The following is a 25,254-nucleotide window of genomic DNA, read 5'->3' as shown; positions in this document are numbered from 1 at the left end:
AAAGTACATCTGTCATGGGCTTCTTTGTTCCGTTAATCCTCGGGTTTGCGTTGACCATTGTATGTCCAGTCGATGAGAACTGGGCTTTTGTGGGGAACCAACCCCGGTTTAAACATTCAATATTAAGCGGCCTCCATTGGGTTCTGACAGCCATCCCAGTGATTGCTGATTGTTTAATGGGATAGAAATGGATGAATAAAGCCAATAGGGTGGTAAATATGTAAGAAATTATAGAGTATATCAAATAGCCGGGCGCATCTGAAAGGCCAGCTCTCCTAGGTTGCTTTTCTTGGCATTAGGGTTCGAGAGTAAATCGATGAATGTAGGGGTGACACCGGTTTCCGAAAGTTCTGAAAGAGGACCTCTTGCGTGGTTGAAGAACACACTGAGTTGCTCATATTGATCGAGATACAAACTTGTTGTGGTTGTATACCGAGGGAGAAGTAACGGGGAACCGATGATGGACCCACTACTGGGGGTTCCCGAGCCCCTCTTATAAAAACCCAAGGAACGGCAAACAGCATCTCGGTCGAAGATTTCCAGCCCGTAGCGCCTAGCAGCCTAACTCCTCTTCTGGAAAAAAGACCGCGGAATAGTGAGTCCTACATACCCGGAGAGGGCACTGGGCGAGTCACTAACCAGGAAAGTTCGACGACAAATCGACAACCTTAAGGATCCTATCACCCACCAAACCACGGTCGTCGAGTCCACCAAAGCGGAGCTCCTGGAGGTCAAACACGACCAGAAAGTGCACAAAGCCCAGAATGATGAGCTACGTGAAGAAGTACAAGGGCTCCGAGCGCAGATCGAAACCCTCTCGAGAACGTCTCCGACCATATCATATGCTGCGGTAGCAGCCAGCACGAGCAGTGGCCACAGAGATGAACGGAAGTGAAGTTGTAGCGAGCCGGAATTGTTGTCAGTCGGCGGTCGACCGGGTTAAGAATCTGAGCAATTTGAACGGAGTGTTGCATCGAGCATTGTCCTTTGTTCGTCCAGCAGTCGACCAGGCTCTGTGACCGAACCTGCAGCAACAGGGGCCAAGGAATCGAACTTGGAGGAAAGTCGTATGGAGCACAGTCAATTGTTTGTCCAGCAGTTGATCCGGTCAAGAGCACGAACAACTTGTACTGAGGGTCGCATCCAGCACGGTCCCATATTTGCCCAGCGATTGACCGCGTTCCGTGACCCAACCTGTAGCAACTGGGTCAAGAACTCGAACTACTCGAACGGAGTGTCCCATGGAGCACGGGCCCTTGTTTAGCCTAGATCTGGCTCTGTGACCTGACGTGCAGCAGCAGGGGTATCAACTCGAACAATTTGAACGGAGACGCATAGCGCGAACGGAAGCGAGTCGATCCCAGCGGGGGCCCTGTTTTGTCGTGGGGCCTCAGTTTGCCAGCCACTTTTGTTTATGGAATTTTAAAAGACAGTCTCTTTATTAAGGCTACAAAATGTAACAGATGCGGTATTGGTACGAGGCGAACGCCTAAGGTACCTGGGTAGCCCACTTCAAAGTTCTAATAGCACAACACACACGCGGAGAGAATACCCTGCCAATACGGAACAGTTCACAGCTTGTCAAAATCGGACCTAATATTTAGTTAACTATACCTCTGGAACGAGTTTGCTTTGCAATGAACTTGCACGCTTTCGGGTGCTCGATCATTGAACAGTTTGCCAATAGGAAGATCCAGGAGGACGGCCCCTATCAGATTGCTTTGTGTACGTTGCTAGTTCAGCTGCAAGATTCAGGACAGTGTGTACTTTTGCTTCAAAGCAGGACCATTCTGACCTAGGGTTACCACCGTAATTCGCCATCACTATCAGTGCGCCACATCACATGTCCTCGTGTCTTAACATGGCAGGTCCCATTGCCAATCGCGCGAACTTTTGATCGAGTGGTCCAAACCGATTGCTGGCGTGCGTGAGCCGTGCGCGCGGGCCGTCACCCTGCGCGCTACGAGCGCCCGCATTTATGTGGAGCCCCTGTAGCTGGTCGGTTCATCCTTGGAACTGTACCTTTTTGCCTTGTGCAGAAAGGCTTGCGCGTTGAAATTACCTAATTTAGAAGCAACTCCGGATTGGTTGCTCAATTTAGGGCGCCTTCTTATTGCCCGCGTACATACATATACGATAAGCCATAGGCGCCATCTGCGTGGTTGACATTTTCTGCCGACCAGAAATCCTTCAATGATAAGCCAAATGTCTCAACCAAATTAAGATTTTATCCCCCCGGCGAGATAGAGGGAGAGTATGTGCACAAGCGCAATCGCTTCCACGAAATAAGAGAACGTATTCCCCGTCTCTATCCGTAGGAGTCACGAGGAAACAGTCACTTGAGCGAGCCTCCTTAGACACTACGTGCCATCTATTCCAAATCGCTAGTGGCACATGGTCGACAGCCCGATCAACCTTGTTGGCCTTAATACTTTCTATGGGACTAGCCGGCCCATAGCACCGTGCTAAACCTAATATAGGAAGTTTAGCAGGAGGTTCTTGCCGGAAATCAAGGCCTTACCTAGTCAATCCAGAGACACACGGACCATTGGAGCCGTTTAATGTCAGTGTCGATCAGGACGTAAGGATCACTATCATCAGCCGTAAACAATTCCATGGAACCCTATTTTTTGGCGCAATTCTCGCCAAATCCTGAAATTTAGTTTCATGTATGCACATACAGGGGTGATTGACCCTGATCGACACTGATCGACACTTGGGAAGTTTTCCCGGCTAATGAGAGATGCGACCTTGACATTACCCCGGAAATATCCCGACCGCGGAAACTTGGACACATAGAGAGGTCCCAAACTTTATCTTGTGGCTGTCCTGAAAATTCTCTCAAGAACCCCTCGTGATATAATGTATTCCTAGACCAGAGACAAGAAGAGATGTAGCAGTCCGTTAAGGACAGCTCGAGCTAGATCTATTCTATGGGAAGGTCCCGGGCTCATCAGATTTCTTCTAGTAATGATCCACTGATTTCATCATCCTAGCAGTGTCAAGCACAGCATACGTGTAGCGTTCATCCCGTGTGTGGGTTGACGCTAGGAGGTTTGGTCTGCTACGAACGCCTACGAACGCCTTGCGGCTGATCCGCATTCTAGGTTTGTTACATCCGGCACTGTGGTAATTTTTCGTATGACAACATATACTTCTATGAAGGCAATCTTTCTGGTGACAGGCATGAAAGAGGCAATGATGTAGACAACCATTTCGGGCCCTATGCATACGTGGAGCGGTCTAGAGTAGCCAGTGCTTTGTAGATAGCTCCAAAATAACCAAGATATTGTAACCTATTAAAGAATTAAAGTTTGCCGCACTGTTCACACGTTTGACAGATTTTGCAGTGCCGGTTAGCTTGCCACACCTGGCAAGAACTGGTGACTGTCATTCAAGGTATAAATATTTAGGGGGGATCCCTAGCAGTAGATAGACTTACCTCCCTCGCAGCTGTTCAATAAGAATGGACTCTGACTGTGTGAGTTTTATGGTTAACTTCCACCCGGTCGAAGCATCTGACCGAGACAGCTATCCAACCAGTCCTTGATGTTAAAGATAAATCTATAGACCCGTGCTTCATGGTATATTATTTACTTAGTTGACAGCTGAGTCTAAATGAACTGACGGCAATCAGGCGCAGGCAACAATTCCGGCAGACACACGTCTTGACAAATTGACTTACACCTACTTTGTGCTCATATATATCGACGCAGATGGCATAGTTCGTCTACAAGTCTCAGAGTCAATCGCAAATAATTGGCCAGCGGTACAATCCGTTAGGTTGATTGATGAATTTCTGAGAGCCGTGAGTATGTCAAGCGAGGCCTGCATTTCGAAATATCAAGGTGAATATTACGTTGGCCCCAGAACTGTGTTGAATTGATGACCAATGTTAGTGAAACACGGCATGTTAGCGTCGCCCAAGCGAGCAATGACAAAGATTGCCAACCCTTTTTCACTCATTGCAGGTGGCTCAGGCACCCTGCACTGGGACGAATCTTGGGATTAAGGGCCGAAATCCGGTCGCAGTAGCCACTTCCTTTCAGCGTACAGTGTGGCCTATCTACAACCAGTCTAAATTCCGCTTGCCTACTGAACTTCCCTCACTTAACTTGAAGGATGATTGCAACAATAATTTTAATATGAATAACGACAAGAGAGCCGTGATATCCGTCAACAACCGAGATCACTTGACCTTGTATTATACAGAGGCCTTCGAGAGTCTACAACAGACAAATTGCCGAATCCTTGCGAAAGCCTATATCAAGCTTGTGGAGCCTCGCAAGCAGGTGAACTATCCATACAATGGACGAAAGATTGTTTCAGGGACTACAAGGCAGTGTGATCCCCAGGTACTAAACCACCGTGGTGGCCTTCTGGAGTAAGCTATCGGGAGCCAGATCACCTCCCCAAAGTTGGCAGGAGTCCTATTGTTTTGCAAATGTACAGCATGTTCCTGACCACAAATAGAACGCATCCGACTTCTGGTTCATATTCTTCGCGAGCTGCGCATCAGCCACGGGATTTCCGTCGCAAAACTTCAAGAAGCTGATCAGCCAATCCGCTCTCAGATTTTTCCACCCGAGCGATTACAGATCCTGGATGAGCTGTACCAAGTCAGGCAACAAGAAGAGCAGATCTTAATGGGAACAAACGGTAGGCGTTCCCACAGAAGGCTTGGTCGTTACGAGGCTTATATCCCTTTCCTGTAGATGAACAAACCATAGCTTGGAACTCTAGTGCAAATCTTCCGAAATCAGCAGGAACAGATGCTAGCACTACAGACGGCAGCGGAGATAGCAGCCCAATTAATCCAGCCACCATTCGAGAACCCAAGCCTTTTATAGGCTGCCCGAGATTCGCCTCTACTGTGGATGCACCCGACATAGAGTTCTCCACAGATTCATCGTTGAGCCATAATGCCCGCCCCAGTCAAATCGCAGATATCAAGCCCCAACACCAAATACTCGAGCATCAATCAAATTTTGACTCTCTGTGTGTCTCTCCATATGTTCTGAAGAGGAAACGTGACTTCTTTGAGACCTACCCGGTTAATACAAGACCTACCCGCCTTGCACATGATTCTCCACCTACTCCAAGTGCTAGTCAGCCAGTTTACGGCACTCCTTACTACCTTCAGTACCCAGAAGCCTTTCTAAGTGGGTCTTTATTCACGGATCTGTCGCCAGATAGCACAGTGAGAGGTTATGATTCTTTCGACCATTTTGGCTATTGTACGTGAGAGGCCAAGACTTTAGAGCCCTTTAATACTACGCCTCATTGTCTATAACCTCTCTAGCTTTATTTTATAGTCTAAGGATAATTCAGGTACATCCTCAACTGCAGAGAGTCAGGTTTTCCATGTATTATCTCACAACTATCCCGAACTGCTTTCCCACCAAAAATACCTTAACATTCCTTGAAACGGCATTAAGGAATCATTATCTAGCCGAAGTTGGAACAAGATTGTTTCACAAAGTAAAAGGAACTCTCAACATGGCTTCACGAAAAGAATGACTTCAAGGAGGAGCAAGAGAACATGTTCAAATGCGCGGATGACGGCTGCCATGCGAAGGTTGACACTTTTTTTGGTGGCATTAGGGTTCAGTAAAAGCAAAGTAATTTGGTATACCTATTTTCGGGAATATATCTTACGTTTCTAGGGATGCGGCTCCTCAATTTAGCGTGTATATCGGGGAAAGTCGCTTTATAGGCGACCCCTCATTACCAGTTCCTATTTGTTCCCCTCAAACCGTCAAGGGAAATGCTGTAATGGGCAACAAAGCGTCTGAATTATTCGGAAAATCACAAATGTTCTTCTTTATGCTGGGGCATTCGAGGATGGTTTGTAAAGAAGTGGCGCTAACGTGTGTGGTCCTGAAGGCAGCCTGAAGGCAGTTTCTCCCAGTTTGTGAATACCAATGAGGTATATAGTTGTATTAGTGATCGCATAGAAAGTGAGAATTGATAGAGTTAGGTAGGTAGGTAGGTAGGTAGGTAGGTAGGTAGGTAGGTAGGTAGGTAGGTAGGTAGGTAGGTAGGTAGGTAGGTAGGTAGGTAGGTAGGTAGGTAGGTAGGTAGGTATGTAGATTTCATTTACCCTGACCCCTCGGTGGTATCCCAGGCCAACAGACGCGGTGAAGATCCCCGTGATGTAGACCTTGACGTGCATCCATAGCTGTTTCCACACTAGCATCGGCAAGCCGTCTTCACCAGGTGCGGTATATCCTTTTGCAGCATTGAGAGATCGTTGAATCTCAAGCTCAGTCCCCCCGGGTGTAAGAGCCCGATGCCTCAGCTGCTGTGGTGACACCCAACCAGCGATCGTCAGTAGGGCTCCGAAAGGAATATGATTATTTGTGAATAATCATGAATATCTGCGAATATGAATTAAATGAATTGAATAATATGAATATGAATAAGCCGTCTATTCATATTCGCATTAATCATGAATAAATGAATAATTCATATTTATCCCAAATACGCAGATCCCATACATTACCATTCATTTCATTACATCCCAATACATCAATAGGGTTCATCATTTTGTTCTTACGCAGCGTAATAATGCGAGGCTTTGAACTTTGAATTACCAGAAATTTATGCTTGATACCGTTCTCTCAGTAGCATCAACCATCGCATAGTCTCTGCATTTAGGCAGTGTCTTCGGAGACCCAACATATCTCTGGCATTACTGAATTCACGTTCAATACCGACCTCTGCTGAGGGGATCGATAGGTAATCGCGAGCGGCTTTTGCCATTAGAGGGAAATTAAATTCGTTGGCCCTCCACCATTTCAGGACCCATTCTTCGTCCGCATCGCCGATCATATGGTGGGACCAGCTGACCGGTGGTGAGTCCAAATATTTATCGATATCAGATGAAAGTTTTCCTTGGGCAGGCTGAACTTTGCGCAGAGTTTTCCACATGGTTTCCGACATCCCTGGCGGACGTGAGTTCTCAGATTCATGCAAGGTAAAGGCCTCCGGAGGATATTCTTTCTTTAGAAACTCGCGCACTTGAGAAATGATGAGCCCTGCATCCTGGTCACTCATCTGCGATACAATCAAGGACGACTTGATACGCGGAACCAACACGGAAGCAACGTAGTAAAGAAGGTTGTCGTCCATTTTCATGGCAAACTTGTTCATCTTCCGAATCCCTCTTTCCACTGCATTTCGAATTTCAGTGTTCACATCTTCAAAGTCTCCCGCGGCATTCCGAACGTCGTTCAACAAGTCGTCCAAGCTCCAATAAATTGGTAGACTTTCCACAATTGTCGGGCGAGTCTTTGATACGGAGTTTGTGTGGTCCCAAACCGGCTTGAGAATCTTGGCTACTTGCTGAAGCGTCGACCATTCGTCATCGGTGAGCTGAAGGGCCTGGACTTCTGGATGTATCCGGACAAATTGCCCCAGCTCAGTCTGTAGCCGGAGGGCGTCTTGGATCATGACATATGTTGAGTTCCATCGGGTGTCAATATCATAGCTGATTTGCTTGCCTGGTGACACTTCTTTCCAATCTTGGCGGCGTTGTGGGCTGCGGGCGATCCATAGCGTCAAAAGCCGGATTTTCATGATTGCTCCTTTCGTGCTGTGAAGGGAGTTAAATGCTGAGCTAGTATTGACGGCCAAGTCGTCCAGCATCGCCTTCGCCTCTCGTGCCGAGCCGGCCCTCAAAGAAGCTAACACGTCCTTGCAAATCAGATTGAGGACGTGGGCAAGGCAAGGGATAAAGCTCTGTCGTCCACGGAACCGCATTAGCGGCCTGATGCGAAAGCGGTCATCATCGTTGTCGTACTTTTTGCAGAGCTCGTCATGCAGACTATCGCATAGAGTCCCGTTGTTGCCCGCATTGTCTCCTGTGATAGTCAGGAGTTTAGGCGCAATGTCCAGTTCCTCGAGCATCTTTAGCACAATCTCCGCAAGATTTTCTCCAGAATGTGGTCCATTGATATCCGTGAACTCGAGAAGCTCTTCTCGCTTTTCAAACTCGGGGAGATCCAATGACCCATGATACCCATTATCGCGATCTGATTCTCCGAAGTCCAAGCGTCAAGAGATAATGCGAGTGTTCGACTGCTTATAGCAAGCTTTTCTTTCACGCAAGCCCTATCTGAGTGGAATTCGTCCTTGATTCGATTGAAGAGAGTGTCAGCGGTCCTGATAGGCAACTTAACCCCCGTTGCTTCAATAAGTGCCCTGAACGCCGGATGCTCCACTACCGTGAAAGGCTGCCTTGTTTGAATGACCCATTGGACTAGCGTCTTTTCAACATCAGCCTTCTTCCCCGGCGACTCCAAGAATGGGTCGAGGTTCCCTTCGGCCGTGGGCAACAATATAGGGTGATTCCCGGATTTGATACGATGCTTGGTCTGGAGATGCACCAACAAATTCCAAGTGGAACCATAGCGCGCCGAATCCCTGGAGGACCAGCTACAGTGCTTGCAAACCAGCAATCGGTCTTTCTTCAAGGGGCCGCCCTGTCGACACCAAGAGTTGTCCAGTTCTGTGGTCCAAAAGTGCTCAGTGGTCCAACTAGAATAGGACTTGGTTTTTCGTCTCTTATGCGGATGCAAGCTACTCGTATTGCTCGTGCTCTCTGAAAACGCGGGATCAAGCGGGGAGGGGGAAGAACTAGGCATACAGTAGGACCGCTTAGATTGGCGTGTTTGCTCAGGGCCCCTAGACGGAGAGGGTTCCGGAGAGTAGGGGCGGAAGGTGGAGGGAGTTTTGGTGGCGTTCTGCTTCGTTTTTGTTTTTGAAGCGGTTGTTGCAGTAGGCGCATGCATACTGTTTTTCCATTTCGTGCGAGCTGATTTTGGAGTTAGTATACATGTTTGGGGGAGGGGGTTGGTGGGCTCTTACCGGAGGTCATCTGGGTTGTCGAATTTCTTGGGTTTCTTTGGACAACAATCGCAGATGAATAATCCGCCAAGTTTTGAAGTTGCGGGTTTTGAAACGTTCAGGATCGTCGTTGGCACGGACAATTTCCCGTTGGCATCCGTTGTAGGCGGTTCGAGGGAGGCTGGACCGGGGAGACCCCTTGCGATTGTTGGCTGGATCAGTGCTGCAGGGGAACTAGGGTTGAGGATCGATTTTTCGTGATAGGTATCGAGGTCGGAGCTCGGGGAAAGACCACCCGGTGATCGTTGATCGTACGGGGAAAGGCTAGTCATGCTGCTACCCCCAATGGAAAGCGTAGACGGGCGTCCTATTTCACAAATGGATTCCTCGGATTGCTCAGAAGGTGATGAAACCAGGCCATTGTGTAGAGCATTATAGTCCCGGCGTGGAAGACCCCGCGTCCTCCGCACGAATGGAGCAGGTGTAGATGCCATGCTAGTGTTTTCTGGGTCAGTATATCAAAGTGGTCTCAACAATGATCCATAACATACCTTGAGCTACTTGAATAATCAGGCAGAGCTGAGAGGGTGACTGGAGGGTGGGATGATTGTTGGCAATCTCGGTCATTTTCGCGCTTTATATGCCCTTTATGAAGTGGAAAATCGATAGGTCACTTCTCTATTTCTGCAGCGCGCTATTCATAACATTGAGCGTAAACAGAATGTAAACAAAATGCAGCCAGGGTCATTGGAGGCTCTAGATTGTGAGGCAAACGTGTTTCTACGTGCCATTCATCGTACACAGTGCATGGACGAAATTTGAAATGGATCACAATGAAACTACGGGAATTAGTGGGTATAATCAAATAGACCAAACAAGATGATATGAAGCTGGGTCATAGATATATATAATTTCAACCGCTCTTTTCTACTGGCCCTAAAGTCTCCATGATCAGACGCTTGTGGATGAGCATGGTACCTCAAAACAATCCACTGCAGCTTAGTAGATAAGCGGATCTTGAATTCTAGCATATATTTGGAATGACATTCTACGGTTCAACGCTGTCGATGAAGTGATGGCATTTTGAAATTAACCCCTAACGTATTTCGGTAATACGAGAACCGTTGTACCGGACAAAGTATTAATGCGGATAAAATTCACAATATGAATAATATGAATGCGAATATGAATAATGCGTTTATTCGCGTGAATAAAAATTCATATATTCATATTCCTGCAGTGCGAATATGAATATGCTGTATATTCGCATTCATTTATTCCTTTCGGAGCCCTAATCGCTAGGCACTTTCCTCCTAGCGAGAGCCCCTGAAGGTCTCGCTTCATGAGCACCATCCATGGCATCTTAAAACCCTCGGAATTCTTTTGGGAGTAAAGCCAGATTGCAAATCACCGTTTAGGGAACCGTGTAAGGTGCCAAATCTCCGTATAAACCGACTTAGGCCGAAAGAAATAAAGAGCACTCTTTAGTGCCGTAGTGCACCAACTGTACAGATAGGGATCCGAAAGGAATATGATTGTTCATAGATATTCACGGAGATTTGCGAATATGAATAAATCTCTTTGTTGAGAAGTGATACTTTGGTGTTCATGTTTGAGGTACTCGGGCCCTCTAATGCTTAGCTAAGCTAGTCGCTCCAGATTTGCTGGAACTGATATCATTGGTTATTGTTTCTTTGCTTATAGGCCAGATAGATTTCACGTTTCCCCAATACAATAAATTGTTCGTCCGCTGGGACCACTATTTTTCAACATATGGTTTCCTTACCCCTCAAGTAAAGCCTTCAAGATATCAGCAGGCGTACGCTGTGGAGCAGCAAGCTCCAGGATCTCCTTGCTGGTCGTAGAATTCGAGCATTTCCCTTCCCATGCTGTCTCGAGAGCCCGCTTGTTCGAGTAGATTATGTTCTTCGATTGCTTGGTTGCCGCATACTGGTACTCATATAGCATGTCGACGAACGAGACGTCTTTGTAGCTAACATCTTTGACCGGCGTACCAATGTGCTGCTCAATCATGTGGACAATCTGCTTTCCAGTGATATCCTCGGGTCCATTCAGAACGTATTTGGCCTTATTATGAACGAGAATGTCATCCTGAGGCAAGAGACGAGCTGCAATAACACCAATCTCGTTAGGATCGATAATGCCAATAGGTGCATCCGCTGACGCCATCAGCCGAAGTGTATCCTGCTCTCTAGTCTTGCGGTATTTCTTGATGAACTCTGCAGCAGGGGACATAATGAGTGGCGAGAAGACGTTCGGCTGAAGAGAGGTCCACTGCAAGTTGTTGAACTCGGGTGAGCTGAGGAGAGCCTCGATAGCCCAGTGCTGGCGTGCATAGTAGGCAGGGCAGTCCGAGCGGACATTTGCAGCCGTAGTTGAGATCCGCACGACATACTTGACGCCGGCGTTGAGAGCGTTAAGGTGGAAGTTCGACTCTTCGGCAAATTGATTGGGCCCATTATGTGATGCAATGAACGCCCTATCAACTTGGTGTTCGCGGAGCCAGTCGGTGGTGATCTCAACCCAGTTCTGTTCGATCACTTCAACTCCGGTCAGTTTGGCAAGCTCTTGTGCCACTGGGCTGTCCGAGGAGCGAGTGAGAGCAATGATGCGGTGCCCGGAAAAAGTGCTGCTGGATTGAAGCAACTTTGGCAGTGTTTGGGCGACAGCACGGCCGGTATTGCCGGTGGCGCCGACGATGAGGAGAGAAGGAGTCATAGTTCGGAGGTATAAAATATATAGTTCACACCGAGCTATCACATATCGGGGAGTTTACTAGATAGTTATACCCGGCTTTTGTCTTAGTAATTTATGAATAGTAATCAATAATTAGGAATTAATAAGGGGAGATTGGACTTCGAGAGTCGTGATTCGCAGAACTACTACCGGTCTCCCACTGGCTCCACCGGCCTCCCACCGGCCTCCCACCGCTTCATAAGCTTGGTGAGAAATCTGGGACACGCTTTACAATTTCACAAGATAGCTAGGGGATCTTTGAATCCACAAGCTTGCGCTGTAAATCCCAAGCCCCGATGTCTTTAGGTTTTTTGAAGAACCGTTTTTCAAACTGTGCATCCAGGGATGTTTAAGAAATTCTTCCCATTACTCTTTGATATACGATAGGTTCCATTTCTCGTCGATATCCATAAGAAAGTGTCAGAGTATAATATATTAGACTTTCTTACCACCGACTTTCCTTTTTGCTTTGATGCGGCATATATCTCTCAAACCCCTCATCCATGGCTCTTCAGTCTAGCTCTGCCTCTAAAGAGCAAATGCCTTCGTAAACTCTAGAACCAGGAGCTGCTTAAAGCAATAGGATATCGGATAGTTATTAATAGCGTAACTTGGGTGAAATACATTCACATGGGTAGACGAAAAACCAAATCCGGTAAGCTTCAGGTTATTAGGGTAGAAACTTCGCCCTAGTCCTCGGCTCTAAAGCTCCTTAACAAGAGGGTTTCGCGTCTTAGTTATGAAGCAGCATAGAATATCAGGGACTTTAGCTCTAGCTATATCGGCAAAAACATTATGTGCGTCATCGATGACATCCTAGTGATCTTTTCCCGCGACTGTCTTACCTAGAAAGGGTATTGCATCAAATACGCTGATATCGTTAAAGCCTAACTTAGCGTTGTTTATAGCAGAAAAAAGGTCCGACACTACATTAATAGTTCGGCAGTTACGTTTGCCTTCTACTAAGCCGTCCGAGTTTTTCTATTTCGAATGTGGCCGTTCTAGTACAATAAACACACCACCCTTCAATTCCGGTCGCGCTATTTCGAGTCCGAAGCTTAGGTGACATATCGGGTAGTCACTCTTGTCGACCTCGAGAGACGATCTAAAGCTATAGAGAAGCTGAAATGCTCAGAATTTTTCTTATCCCTTTTAATATGATATGTCTTACCTCACGAAACACTCGCCGCAGCCGAAGGTCAATAGGAACACCTAGGCACTCCATTGTGTTGCAGGTGATGTATCAGTGAGCTAAGTAAAAGGTATTCAACGAGTATTCTAATTCTCAAGGATAATTTTTGCGTACGGCAATGTTGAGCGTCGGTAGCACACTTCAGTCTCGTCAGCAGATGTGCGGGGTCTATCTAATCTGACAATAACATCGTCGGGCGCTATATGGCAATAAGCAATAGAGCGTCCTAGTAAGACGGCCCTAGAACAAAGATCGAAGCAATCACAAAGAGGACAACGTGCAGATGCATTGCATACATGCACGGCGAACCCTAAGCCCTGACACACCAGACTCGAAGAGGAAATGCAAGGGGCGAATCACGAGGGTGCGTGGCGGAACTGGAAGACGCGCGCTGCGCACGCTGTGGCCCTGAAACGAAAAGGGTTGACGAAGTGAACTGGATTTGAAGAGATAGTATGACAATGAACGCTTGCTTTTGATAGGGCGCGGATAATAATTATGCACGGATAAAAGTATGAGTCAAATATATGTATGCCAAGCCACGCAGTACGATGTGGGCAAAATGGGTGATTGGTTGAGCATGTGCGTAGAAATATATCCGTAAAGTTAAATTGAATTATTTATCACGGGATGGGGCCCCTTAGTATATATTGCTACGAGTGTTCGTCTACCAAAAGTTTGAGGTCTAAAACGAGTACCTTTACGTTGATTCATCGCAAGGACTATTCTGTTATGGTGGAGCACGGTCTCATTTATTTGAAGCTTCACGCCAAGCAGCAATCGTCTCCTTCTCGAGGTCCTGAAGTCTTTGCATTTCAGTTAGTAGTCGGGGATCAGGTCTGAATCGAAGATCTTGCATGTCGAGTTTCTGCAGGAGATGAAGGCCTTTAGAGGAACGCAGTCGGGATAGCTGCACATACATCGAGCAATACTTCCGGTGACGATCCTGTCCCCGGATCGTGGGGTCATCTTTAAGGTCGAGGACAGCAGCCACAAGGGTCGAGCCTTGCACTTTATAGTCAGTGAGGCATAAAGCTGGGCACATGGGAACTTGCTTCCTACGGACCGAATAGCCTTTCAGGGTGATAGATCGCTCTAATGGAAAGACTGGCAGGACTGAAGGTTCAAGGTCCTGAAATCCAGTGACTTTTGCTTTGTCCGGTTTGAATAAAATGCAGGCAGGTGGTTTGGTGCACATGATATAGAGGTCGTCAATCTCAAAGAATTCGGCTTATAGGGAGGTGTCAGAGGGTCAGGTTCGCGACTATCTACGTGAAGACAAACCCACCAGTAGGATCTACCACGATGCCTATAGCAGTCCCCGCTGCTCCATTGACAAGGCCGAGCAGGGTGCAGATGTTCGTCAGTATGGCGGCAGGCATATTCGGCGTGTACAAAAAGAGCCCGGGGAAAGGGATCTTGGTGCCTTGGTCCGGCTGTTGCAGCAAGTCGTCTGCACGGAGTCGCAGGTTTATTGGGCCAGTGGACCTGGTCCGCGTATGATGCGCAGGAAAGACATATACATTCTGACACCGGGTCCGCGCGAATTGCTCAATTCGAACGCGGTTTACCTGGTGACGCAGAGAGTTTAACTTCACGACAGTGGTGGCGTCTTCCAACAGCGGGCTGACCAGGGACGTGATGGTTTTGCTGTTAAGAAAGGCTCGATCGGCTTCTGTCAAAGTTCCAGCCCTCGCTCGTGAAAGGAGATCACGAAACGGAGCATCTTCTGATTGTCTCATTTGCTCATCCAAGATGATTACCTGTTTGAACTGATGCCAGAGGAGCCGACCGTTCTCATCCTCATCTCTTCCCCTTCTAGGCTCCTTCCATAGGGCCGGTCCCCGAACAGGTGGAAACTGGAAAAAGTCACCGATGAAGATGACGACAGGAAGCCCACCGAAAAGATCAGTGGAGGATCTATCGAGGGATTTGGCGATCTTGCAGTGATTATCGATGACTTTGATCATGGTCAGATCCATCATGCTTACTTCGTCCACGAACATGATGGTCTTGCGAGACCAGAGTCGTCTAACTCGAGATGTCATCGCAGTTCCCCGTGAGCGGTCGATAGAGATCCCTAAAGATGTGTGGTACGTATTCCCGCCGATGTTATCGGCCGCTGCACCCGTTGGGGCCATGAGGATTACCTCGTGTTTTCGTCCGATAAGGTTCATACCAGCATCAATTGCCTTGATGATCTGGCTCTTCCCCGTGCCCCCTTCACCTCCGACATACAGGAGGGTCTGTTTGCGTTGCGCTGAGTCATAAGGATGGTCCGCCCAGGCCAAAGCTTCAGATAGCACCCTCTCCACGACCATTAGCTGTTTCTGATTTAGGGGAATCACTTCAACGACCAGGGACGCCAGAGAGGCGCCAGTGGGACTCTGGTCAACCCGGGACTGGAGGTCATCCATAGCAGGGACCGTGTATGAGCCAACCAGTGTAGGTTCCAAGATGCCATCTTCAATCTGGATGTCGAAATCGTCGAGTGCGAAGTTAGAGCTGGTGGGATTACGATCTGTGCTTTGCCCATGATCAAGATTGGCGAAACTTTTCAGGTGAACCTCCCACGCTTGTAAAGTGGATGGTGGGAGGTACTTTAGGCCAGATGTTTCGTATGCAGGAGTATGAAAGATATCCAGCGGCCGGAGGTTCTGTAGTAGCAAGCTTCGCACTGGGGTTATGGCGCGGAGCAAGGGAGGAATCCGGCGTCCAGTGACCAGCGTCTCTCGATGCCATGCTTTCCTGATGGAGTGATAGGCGGCGATCAACGTCTCGGTGTTAAAAGTCTCATCCTGCAGTTGACAGCATTCATCGTTCTCGTCGCCATCAGAAGCAAAATTTGGCGGCTCAAATCCGTCAACGTCATGGTGAAATGAATCAGCTGCGCCATTCGCCGACTTCCACAAGCTTGCATCGGCTTGGCAGTCTTCCTTAGACTTCCGCAGCAACTCGATTTTTCTTGCAAATCCCCGATTGTGAAATGGGAGGGTTGGTTCAACGGCCGCCCATACTTGAACATGGGCGTCCCGCTTTGTCGCATGCCGGCGGAAGAGATCAACCAAGTGATCCCAGGGAACAAAGAGGCCCAGTAATATCTCAGCCATGTCATTTATAATCGCAGTCGTTTTCGGATGGCCTCCCGGAATCGCGTCTTCTGCGGCCTGGAACTCCGTTAGCTGTCCATTGAAAGTCACGGCGGCCACCTGGGACGTTGTGCGCGCCAAGTGCTGTACATGCGTGCCATATCTAGGATGGGTTGGTTCGAAGTCCACGTCATTCGCAACAGCGTCGCGTATATTCTTAGTCTTTACAAGCATGCAGTATTCAAATAATGAAAGAGGAGCCAGGTGCGGTCCACGCCACTTATAATTGTCAAAGATGCTTACGGGGCCGGTGTCGCCCGTTTCATACGTGCAAGGTTCTTCTGCCATGGGATCAGAAGAGGGGCCGCTTTCAAGGTTATCTGGCTGAATGATTGCCCGAATATAACGCCTTAGCCACCAGAGGTTGATACGGACGAAGTTGTAGCTGATCGTGTAATAGGTTGGTAGCTGAAGCAAGACGCTAGCGACCTGCACACCACTGATCTCTCGGTCATGAGAGAGGGCATTAAAGCAGCGTAGTGCAAAATTATTGACACCTTTTTCTCGAAGTCGGAGATCTGTCGCTGTTGGTGGCTCAGCAACCTTTGCATTCTCAATAGATTGCTTCAACAAAGCCGCCTTGGCAACCATCTGCCAGGGAGAGACGTCATCTTTCGTGGCGTAGTTGGTGATGTAATAGATCAGCGACAAAGTCTTGGAGACTGTCGGAATCCAGGAGATGTCTTGATTAGAACGAACACAACTAGCAATGGCGGGGTTCCACGGGTTTATCCAGGCATGGTTTCGAGCGAGGTGAATCAGTCCAAAATCATCTACCTTAGAGGCAGGGACCAGATCTCGAGGCATGCCAAATCGACAAGCATTCTTTCCGGGACCTGTTTGCCGGTACTTGAAGCATGTGGCGAGATGGTGTTTCGAATGGACTTGTGTTTTACGAGCGACACAATTGCTGTCATACGATAGTCGAAGATGGAAGTCGTCATCGGATTCAAAATCTTTGGCCGACGGTGGCATGCCGGGAAGGTTCACTTCAGGGTCTTGCAAAATACTCTCATCAACGCCTTGGGTAATGATTGACTCTAAGTAGCGAATCATGCGAGCCGCAAAGTCGCTATCCTGGAGGAGCCGATCTCGCAAAGTAGTGAAAGCCAGGTTTCCTCGCGCCCATGCTAATCCGTGGAGATGTAACATGCCTCGACCATTCGTCTCGACAACAGCGAAATGGTTCGAGAGATCGCCAAGGATACCGATCCGGTCAGTATTAGTAGCAAAAAGGCCGTCCAGAACGGCTTTACAGACTTGATGGAAAAACTCAGCGACTGCCACCGGATTAGAGGTAACGGCGGCCTCACGGATAGCGGCATTTGCCGCAGCCAAGTTGTTCCCAGAGTACTCTACGCCAGCCAGGATCAGGACCAAAGGATTACGTAGGTCAGAGGGGTTGATAGTGATCCAGAAAGCTGGCATACCGTACCGTGTAATCAGTCCTCGAATTTCAGAACGCATTCTTAGTTTCTGGGCGAAGGATCCCGGGACTTGCATCCCGACAGTCTCGATATTTCGCAGCAGTCGTCGGATGACCGGATCCTCAATCTTCTGGCCGCTTTCGATGGTCTTCGCTGCATTCTGGAGTTGGGTCACTGTTAGAGAGGCGATGTCGTCCACTGCCGACTGCCAGTTCTGCCGTTTAATGAGGAATGCATTCCCTAGCGAGGACTTTCGGAGTTGGATCACATCATACAGCAGGTACATGAACGTTTTGTGGCGTGCGAACCTACAGGAATAAGGAGAGACAAAGATCAGTATCTATAGAATTTTTTTTTCCCCCAAAGAAAGCCACGCACCTTCTACTGTGGTGACGCAAAGCCCACTCGGCAAACGCTCCAATTGACACCGGGACAGTTCGTTCATCGAGATGGCCCCCAATGCCTCTCGGAAACAAGGTTGGAAACGCGGCAGTAAAGTAACGAGGGTCCGTCCAGTGATTTACCAGGGTGGTTTGGCCACGGATTGTGTAAGAAATTAATGGTATCTTTCGATGATCAAGGGGCCGTGTGCCTCTTGTACGTTCTCTGGCTGAGGTACTCTCACTCGATGGGGCTGGTTGGTTCGTAAGGACGGTGAACAATGCGTCCAAAACGCGGCGATCCAGGTCTTGACGTTCTCCGTTTATGTCCGTGGCGACAGAGCCGGTATTGAAAGGGCTACCGCCACTCGCGTCGAATGCACTATCCTGGGCAGCCTGAAGATCGTTCTCGTAGTTCCCTGTCTGCAGATTTACCGTGTAACCTTCGCGCTCGTGGTGATCCGGCTCGTCGAGATAGATGATGGTATCCCGCAGGTCCGGCGGGATAAAGTCATCGCCCCAGTCATCGATCATGGGACGGTTAATTATGGTGTTACGGTAGAGGTGGTTATGTTGGACAAGGTACTCCAAGGCTGCCAGAACCTTCGCCTTCCGCACGAGTAGGAATTGAATCAGGTCCGAATCTACGGGAGGTCGACGACCCAACCAGAACACCTTGATCAGACTATGTAATGTCAACTCCGGGCTCGGTAGGATCTCGAGAAGTGGTTCTGGGTCCTGTGGGATGACAATGAAATGGCCACGGAGAGCACGGTAGTTGATTGGCGAGGAGCGGCCACCTGGTCGCAGTTTCAAAACGACACCGAGAGGATGGCACTTTGCAATGAGACATTCTTCTGTCAGAGTGAGGCCTTCCAGAGCAGACGGATAGTCCTGGCACCAAGTCACATTCACAAGGTTCTTCGCAGAGAACTTGGGGATCATATTTCGATTGAGCGAAGCATGGCACGACGAGCACAGATTCCAAGTGTTACCATGTCGGCCGCAGGGATCAAGACTCCCCAACAGTGACAGCAGCAAAGGATCCTCATTATGTGCGCGGTAGATATCTGTGTCGGAGACAAGTTCCCCGCACGAACAACAGACGCATCTCTTCGCAGCCGCAGAAATCTCATCCTCGTATCTGGCTACGGATGCTCGTATATGCGAACAGGAGATATCCGGGGGAAAAGCATCGGAGGCGACGGCACGAGCCTCTAGCTCAGCACGCAGGAAACCTACCGCTCGATTTAAATTGGCCAGCGACCTCTCCAAATCTACCGTTCTCTCCCTGTTGACCGTGGCCTGTAAAGGATTCGGACATCTTGTCTCTATATTGATGGGAGATGCCTGTGACATCCGTGGCGACTGTGGGGAGGACACCGGCAAAGGACCTGCAGGAAGTAGCACTCTCTGGGGTCCCGGCCCGGTTCTCGAATATAATGGCACAGGGACGGGCCGAAGCGCAGCGTTTAGAATATCGAAGGATGGAGGCGGAGCCAACGGCGCTTGCGGAACTGGTGCCAGAGGCCGCAAACGGGATCTCCTTTCTGGCAAGTATGCTACAGTATCATGTACAGAATTGTCATTAACAGGACTTGGTATGCGGAGAGCTGGTGCTAGAGGCCTCAAAGGAGATTCCCTTGCGGGCAAGGATGCTCTAGGATCACAAACAGGATGTGGCGTGTGTGGAACTGGGGCCAGAGGCCTTAGAGTAGAGCCTCCTGCAGGCAAAAACGTTCCAGGGTCTCGAACGGGCTGCAGTGTGTGCTGGACAGGGTCAACAATGCGGCAGATAAGAAGGACGGACCACTCCCAGTACCTGGTACGATGCTACCGCCCTCCGTGTAGCTGCCTGGCGGCAGCGATTACACGTCCTATGATACAACGACCGGCAGGGGCGTGCACATGTAGAGCACGAAAAATGTAGCATCGAAAAGGCAGGAACAGTAGGGGAAGTTAGAGGCGGAGGTGGCCCAGTTAAAATATTACTCGTGCCTACAGTAGCTGAAAGCTGTCGGGCTCTGACCGCCCGTTGAGAAACCCTCCTGCGGCAATTGTCGCAGGACCGAAACTGTGTAGAGCGCCATGGTCTGGCGCAACCAGAGCAGAAAGAACGTTGCGCAGGAAGAGATGTCATTAGAGAAGAGATGACTTGAAACCAGCAAACGGCATCCGTTCCGAGGCGCACTGGGAGAGGAGCGACAGGAAAAAGTTGGGACCAGCGAGAAAGATCCGTGTTGATCATTCACATAGTAGAAGTCGAACACGTCACCGTGCGCATGAGTGCATAATAGTACTATCTGCAGGATGCTCAGGAAAAATAAGGGTGGAATCATAATAGAAAGGCGAGAAGGCCGGAACCCCACCGACTCCAAGACTAGCGGGAACACCGGGATCCCTAGACACGGAGAAAAAGCAACAGAGGCCGAATACGAATTCGGGAAGCACAAAGCCTAAGGAGGAAGGAAAGGAAAGTAGGTGAGCAGCAATCAGAAGCGAGCGCGGAGAGACAGAGCAGCAATCGGAGGAGAGCCTGGAGAGTCGCAGCAGCAAACGAGAAGAGCGTATTGGCAGTCAATAGGAGCATTCCTTGGCACGAGAAAGCACCAATTAGCAACGAAAAAAACGAAGAGTTTGGCAGTGAGAGGCCAGCAAAGGTTGGCGGGCAGCTCGCGCAGGGTTGTAAACCCTTTCACTACGTTCCTTCGTTTCAGGGCAGGCCAGCAAAGGTTGGCGGGCAGCTCGCGCAGGGTTGTAAACCCTTTCACTACGTTCCTTCGTTTCAGGGCAAAAACGAAGAGTTTGGCAGTGAGAGGCCAGCAAAGGTTGGCGGGCAGCTCGCGCAGGGTTGTAAACCCTTTCACTACGTTCCTTCGTTTCAGGGCAACGAAAATTAGCAACGAAAAAAACGAAGAGTTTGGCAGTGAGAGGCCAGCAAAGGTTGGCGGGCAGCTCGCGCAGGGTTGTAAACCCTTTCACTACGTTCCTTCGTTTCAGGGCAGTGGGAAAAGCAGCAAAGGAACGCGAGCAGCTCGCGCAGGGTAGTAAAACCCCTCCACTTCGTTTCTCGTTTCAGGGCAAAGTTTTGACTACAAGGGTATCCCTGCGGGCGAAGGTAAACCCTTCCTCTCACTTCGTTCGTTTCAGGGCACTTGGGCCCCCGCATAGTATGCCTCCCACATTTCGAGCCTCCCGCATAGCATCTCTCCCGCATGACGGCCTCCTGCATGGCGGCCTAGAGTGTTTAGGCCGATTGGGAAGACTGCTGGCAGCCAATTACTCTTAGCATCATCTTTTGGATCGCATGCTGGAATGCCTAACTATAAATATATATGAAGTCCTTCGTGGCTCTTTCATGTGTTTTCGGCGGGCCAGTTCTGTTAATTACGAAATTGACTTGTATGCTCCATCGGGGAACACCGAATAGTAGAGGTATGGCCTTGGCAACACTGGGGCAAAATCTGGAAATTGATCCAAAACGTGTCGGTCGCCCCAGGCTTGACCCGTACCAGAGGCTTCTCGGTCGATTTTACGAGCAACTGTTTCTTTTGAAGACACTTGGACAGACACGTGGCGACCACACAACCTCACACGAGCTTGATGCCACCAGGGCGCAACGCCGACAATTTCTGCAAAATCTTTGTTATGTCTGTGACTTCCAAAAAGGAGGCAGCGCATGCACTGCAATTGGCCTCGAGGAGCTCGATACGTGCTACAACTTCTGTGTTGCATCAAATAAAAATACCGATAAAATCGCTGCGTTTCTTCAACACGTACTCTATATTTTGCGGGCCACAGTCCATCAAGCTGGCTCAAATGCCTGCAGAGAATCGACATTCTCTCAGCTATGCATTGGATTTGCTGCTGAGCGCATTAAAGAGGAAAGCAAATGTCTTCGCAGAGACGTAAAAGACTGTCTTTCCAAATTAAAGAAAGGAAACGCAGTTTCCGGTATGTCCCTCCCTTTCGCTCATTCATACAGATCTTATCGTAGTTTGTTAATCAATCCAAAGGTTCGCAGTTGGTTGGGTAGCTGCAAACAGCTATGGGCTTCAATGATCACTTCGAACTTTGCAGATTTGCATACGACCACCGTCATTCAAAGCATATGAATGAGATTTTGAGCCGGGGTTTGGAAGATGAGAGACATTCAGGCCCTACAAGCAAGCGCTCGTCGTTTATCCTCGTACATCATTACATCGGACGGCTTGCTCATCATATAAGGGCTACAAAAGAGCTGCACCGGGATACCAAGGATCTCAGTCACCTCCTTGATAGCTACGCTGTCTGTAAAATTCCAGCACCATCCGCCGTACCTCCGCCCATTCGCGACTCACACACTAACCTTCGTGGAATTCTGAATCGGATGTTTAAGCACGATGACCATGAGAGGGAAATGCTCGAGGATGGTCTTCTCCACTTGAATAAGGTGGCTGGGATATTTGAAAATTTTCTGCGTCAATATGACGGCTCCTTGCTCGAAGTTCATGCGGAGATCCGACTGTTGGAGTACTTTCACAAGTCGCAAAGATCATTCGCGGGTGAAGATCGTTTCATCGCTTGTAGTAAGCCAGCGTGCCTCTGCTGCGAAATGTACTTTAAATATCATCCGGCCCGTGTGATGGTGTCATCTTCTCACCGCAAAATTTGGACGAAGTGGAGTCCTCCACTTGTGCAACACTTCAACGACGAAAGCCCTGCCGCCAGACAACAAAAATATATCTTGAACAAGATGACGAAAGACCTTCGCGAGCAAGTGGCTATCCATATTCTACAACACTTACCATCAAAACGCTGGCATCCAGATTCAATCACAAACATCACGGATATCCGGCGCTTTGGCATTAGCTCTGACTTGCCTGAGGTATCCGGTATAGAAAGTCCGGAGACTCACCCAAGTACATGTACACAAGTTCATCAAAATAGGTTCAACAGTCCGCTCGAGGCCGAATTTTCGGATACTTTAGTGCAGAAACGGACTTTGATGAAGGTTTTTGTTCGGAAGATGGGGGGTTTCTCTTTTTGGCAATACTTGAAGTAACCCAAATACGTGCTTTATCTTATTTTATACATCTCGCGAATACTTATTTACATCAATGAGAAGAAATTTAGTCGCAAGAATGAATTGAAATTACATATACCATGAATTCATTCGCAGGCTTTATACTGCCAGTTGATTGGCGGCGACATTCCCCACAATTAGCCAGCGGAGCGGAGATGAATGTGATTGCTTGGTCTATTACCGTCTCCAAAGACGCACTAGTCACTATTTATTATCACTCTCCCTACGCTTGGTCTTTTGAAATAGATCTAGAATGAGGAAACTTCTTACCATTAATAATACTGTTGTATATTGATTATATACGCAATCTGCAAAATAGTACAACTGATCTACGCAAACTAGAATCTCTCTTATAAGTGGTCATCAACACTACGCTCTAAATTGTATTATAATTTATAACACCTCACAGGCTTGACACTCGGAGAAGATGAATAGGATACACAGAGAAATTTTTGATATAAGCACAATCAGCGCTCGCGAAGAATAGTGATGTCGTAGAGGCTGAAGGTGAATACGGACGTTCCCTGCAATCTTTTTCGACAATGTACCAATATAGCTTGCATACCCCATCTGCTGCCACGTAAACTTAAATATTACTCAACGGCTTGTATAACCCAAGAATCTCACATACATGGTCTTCTGCCGTGACAACGAATTTAAGTGATTATGAGCGTGGTGAGGGGTGGCATTCTGGTACATCGACATTTAGGATACATGACTGGTAGATTTGAGTGATTAAATATATATATTAAGGCAAATGAAAGTCCCAGGACAATGATTTATAGAGGACCTACCTGGCCTAAATATGTGATAGCCTCATGCTCCATTGAAAATACATTTTTACTAGGTAGCAGCGTTGCTCAAACTAGATTTCCCAAATATTAAACCCATGTACAGATTATGATATATTTTGAAAAATTTCAAATATGTAGATTCTTGTCTCTCACTACAGCCGACTTATCTCTCCTCACCTGCCAATTACCCTGTATCAAGCATGCTAAAGAGAGACACGGGAGAATATTAGAAATACCAAATGTCGCTCCGCAGTCGATCTCATCCCAAGCTATGAAATACTTGTATAATATAGAGATTGGAAAACGTACAGAACTCATAACCGGCATTATAGAAGAACGGCCGGCAAGGGCTGTACAAGTATTAGTTACAGGATTTCGACCATGGTACGGCCCATTTGATTGAAAGTATTTTGGCATCAACTCGAGTATAGTAGGGATTAGAGGATATGTTCCTTGCTTTTCAACTTGATACAGATACCAGCGAGTTATAGTAAATATTTCATGGATTTTTACAAGATGACTCGCCGATATTTCGGCACGGTTGTTTCGTTCGCCACGGCAAAGTTACATTATTAAGGGGCAATCCGATATTTGTACACGAATGGCTCGGATCGTTGGCTCTAGTGATTATGTAGGAGGCTGTGTGCCGCATCTATCTTGATTGTGTTGACTAGAGTCTTCTCAAGGCTGAAAAGGTTCTGACAAGGGGTTTCGCTTTCGTGCAGGCGACTCAACTTTGTCAAATTCACTTATTGCTTAGTTTGTTAGGGCACAGTAGCGACCCGTGTTTCAACGTATTCTTATTCAAAATGAGAATTTGAAGTTGAAATCTGCTATGCTAAGTGTAGGATGTCAACTACTAGCTGCTTCTAACCGCGCCGAGCCTTCTTAAGTCTTGTATACTGCAACCCAGACGAAAAAAAGAGAAAATATTTGTGTTGTCTTTTCCCGAATAAGGGAGATTACTATTTGTGCGGTCAGGTATGTGACAAAAATGCCATTGCCGCATCCGCACCTCGCACAACTGCCTCGTTCTTTGTCAAACAACCGTTGATAGATGCAATATTACCTCCCTCTAGCCAGACAGAGATGTTGTAAAGCCCATCATCCGTTCGTGCAAATTCAAAATATGATCTCCGGGTACCCAGAATGCGATCTAGTGCGTTCTTAGGGTGCCCTATAAGTATAGCCTGCCCCACAAAACGCTCAAGATAAGCTATCAGATGAATCCTTTCCAAAAACTGCTCACATGCATCTATACGACCCCCGCTGTCTATAAAAATTGCTCCGATAGTGCTCTCGATAAGATCGGAATAGAACTTGGGTGGTGCCAGTTGAGCGAGCGCGGCCCAGGGATATGAAACATCGTTTTCTACCCCCCTTTGATCTTAGAGCCGAGTATTCGATACCGCTCGCTGCGTGAAGCTTGACACTTAAGGATTTCTGGAGCATTGTGACGCATGAACATCCACAAGGAAGTACTTTTCGACAGAGTGTGCGGTTTGCAATCCTCTTTTATCGAATTTGGCTTGTAACAGCATGACTCTGTCAAGGTGAGCTCCATGCAAAGGAAAGCTAAGAAGTCGGCGTTGACCAAAGCAGCTCGGAGCTCCGTCATTCGACCTTCGGAAAGCTTGGGG

At 48.1% G+C, this 25,254-nt stretch overlaps 5 protein-coding genes across 5 annotated transcripts; 2 read left to right on the top strand and 3 right to left on the bottom strand.

Annotated features, from left to right (window-relative positions):
* Positions 1 to 3,637: 3,637 nt before the first annotated feature.
* N7446_012011 (DUF2841 domain-containing protein) lies at positions 3,638 to 4,715 on the top strand (the record flags this gene model as incomplete). Its single annotated transcript, XM_058520753.1, has 3 exons — positions 3,638 to 3,808; positions 3,972 to 4,371; positions 4,474 to 4,715. Coding segments are annotated over 3 exons (813 nt in total), but the record flags the coding sequence as incomplete, so codon positions are not given.
* Positions 4,716 to 8,688: 3,973 nt separating this feature from the next.
* Positions 8,689 to 9,477, bottom strand: N7446_012010 (uncharacterized protein; the record flags this gene model as incomplete). Its single annotated transcript, XM_058520752.1, has 3 exons — positions 8,689 to 8,818; positions 8,872 to 9,355; positions 9,402 to 9,477. 3 exons carry the CDS (start codon positions 9,475 to 9,477, stop codon positions 8,689 to 8,691), a joined length of 690 nt encoding a protein of 229 aa, XP_058367038.1.
* A 1,155-nt stretch (positions 9,478 to 10,632) lies between these two features.
* On the bottom strand, positions 10,633 to 11,589 carry N7446_012009 (uncharacterized protein; the record flags this gene model as incomplete). Its single annotated transcript, XM_058520751.1, has 1 exon — positions 10,633 to 11,589. One exon carries the CDS (start codon positions 11,587 to 11,589, stop codon positions 10,633 to 10,635), a length of 957 nt encoding a protein of 318 aa, XP_058367037.1.
* A 10,277-nt stretch (positions 11,590 to 21,866) lies between these two features.
* On the top strand, positions 21,867 to 22,799 carry N7446_012008 (nucleic acid/nucleotide deaminase domain-containing protein; the record flags this gene model as incomplete). The annotated part of the gene is made up of 1 exon (XM_058520750.1): positions 21,867 to 22,799. One exon carries the CDS (start codon positions 21,867 to 21,869, stop codon positions 22,797 to 22,799), a length of 933 nt encoding a protein of 310 aa, XP_058367036.1.
* A 1,792-nt stretch (positions 22,800 to 24,591) lies between these two features.
* On the bottom strand, positions 24,592 to 25,232 carry N7446_012007 (uncharacterized protein; the record flags this gene model as incomplete). Its single annotated transcript, XM_058520749.1, has 2 exons — positions 24,592 to 24,994; positions 25,024 to 25,232. 2 exons carry the CDS (start codon positions 25,230 to 25,232, stop codon positions 24,592 to 24,594), a joined length of 612 nt encoding a protein of 203 aa, XP_058367035.1.
* Positions 25,233 to 25,254: the final 22 nt, after the last annotated feature.

Source organism: Penicillium canescens (genome assembly GCF_028828765.1).
Source record: "Penicillium canescens strain IBT 15451 chromosome Unknown utg000009l_segment0_segment0, whole genome shotgun sequence".
NCBI lineage: Eukaryota > Fungi > Ascomycota > Eurotiomycetes > Eurotiales > Aspergillaceae > Penicillium > Penicillium canescens.
The sequence above is the reverse complement of the archived record's forward strand: the minus strand, read 5'-3'. Positions and strand labels throughout refer to the sequence as shown.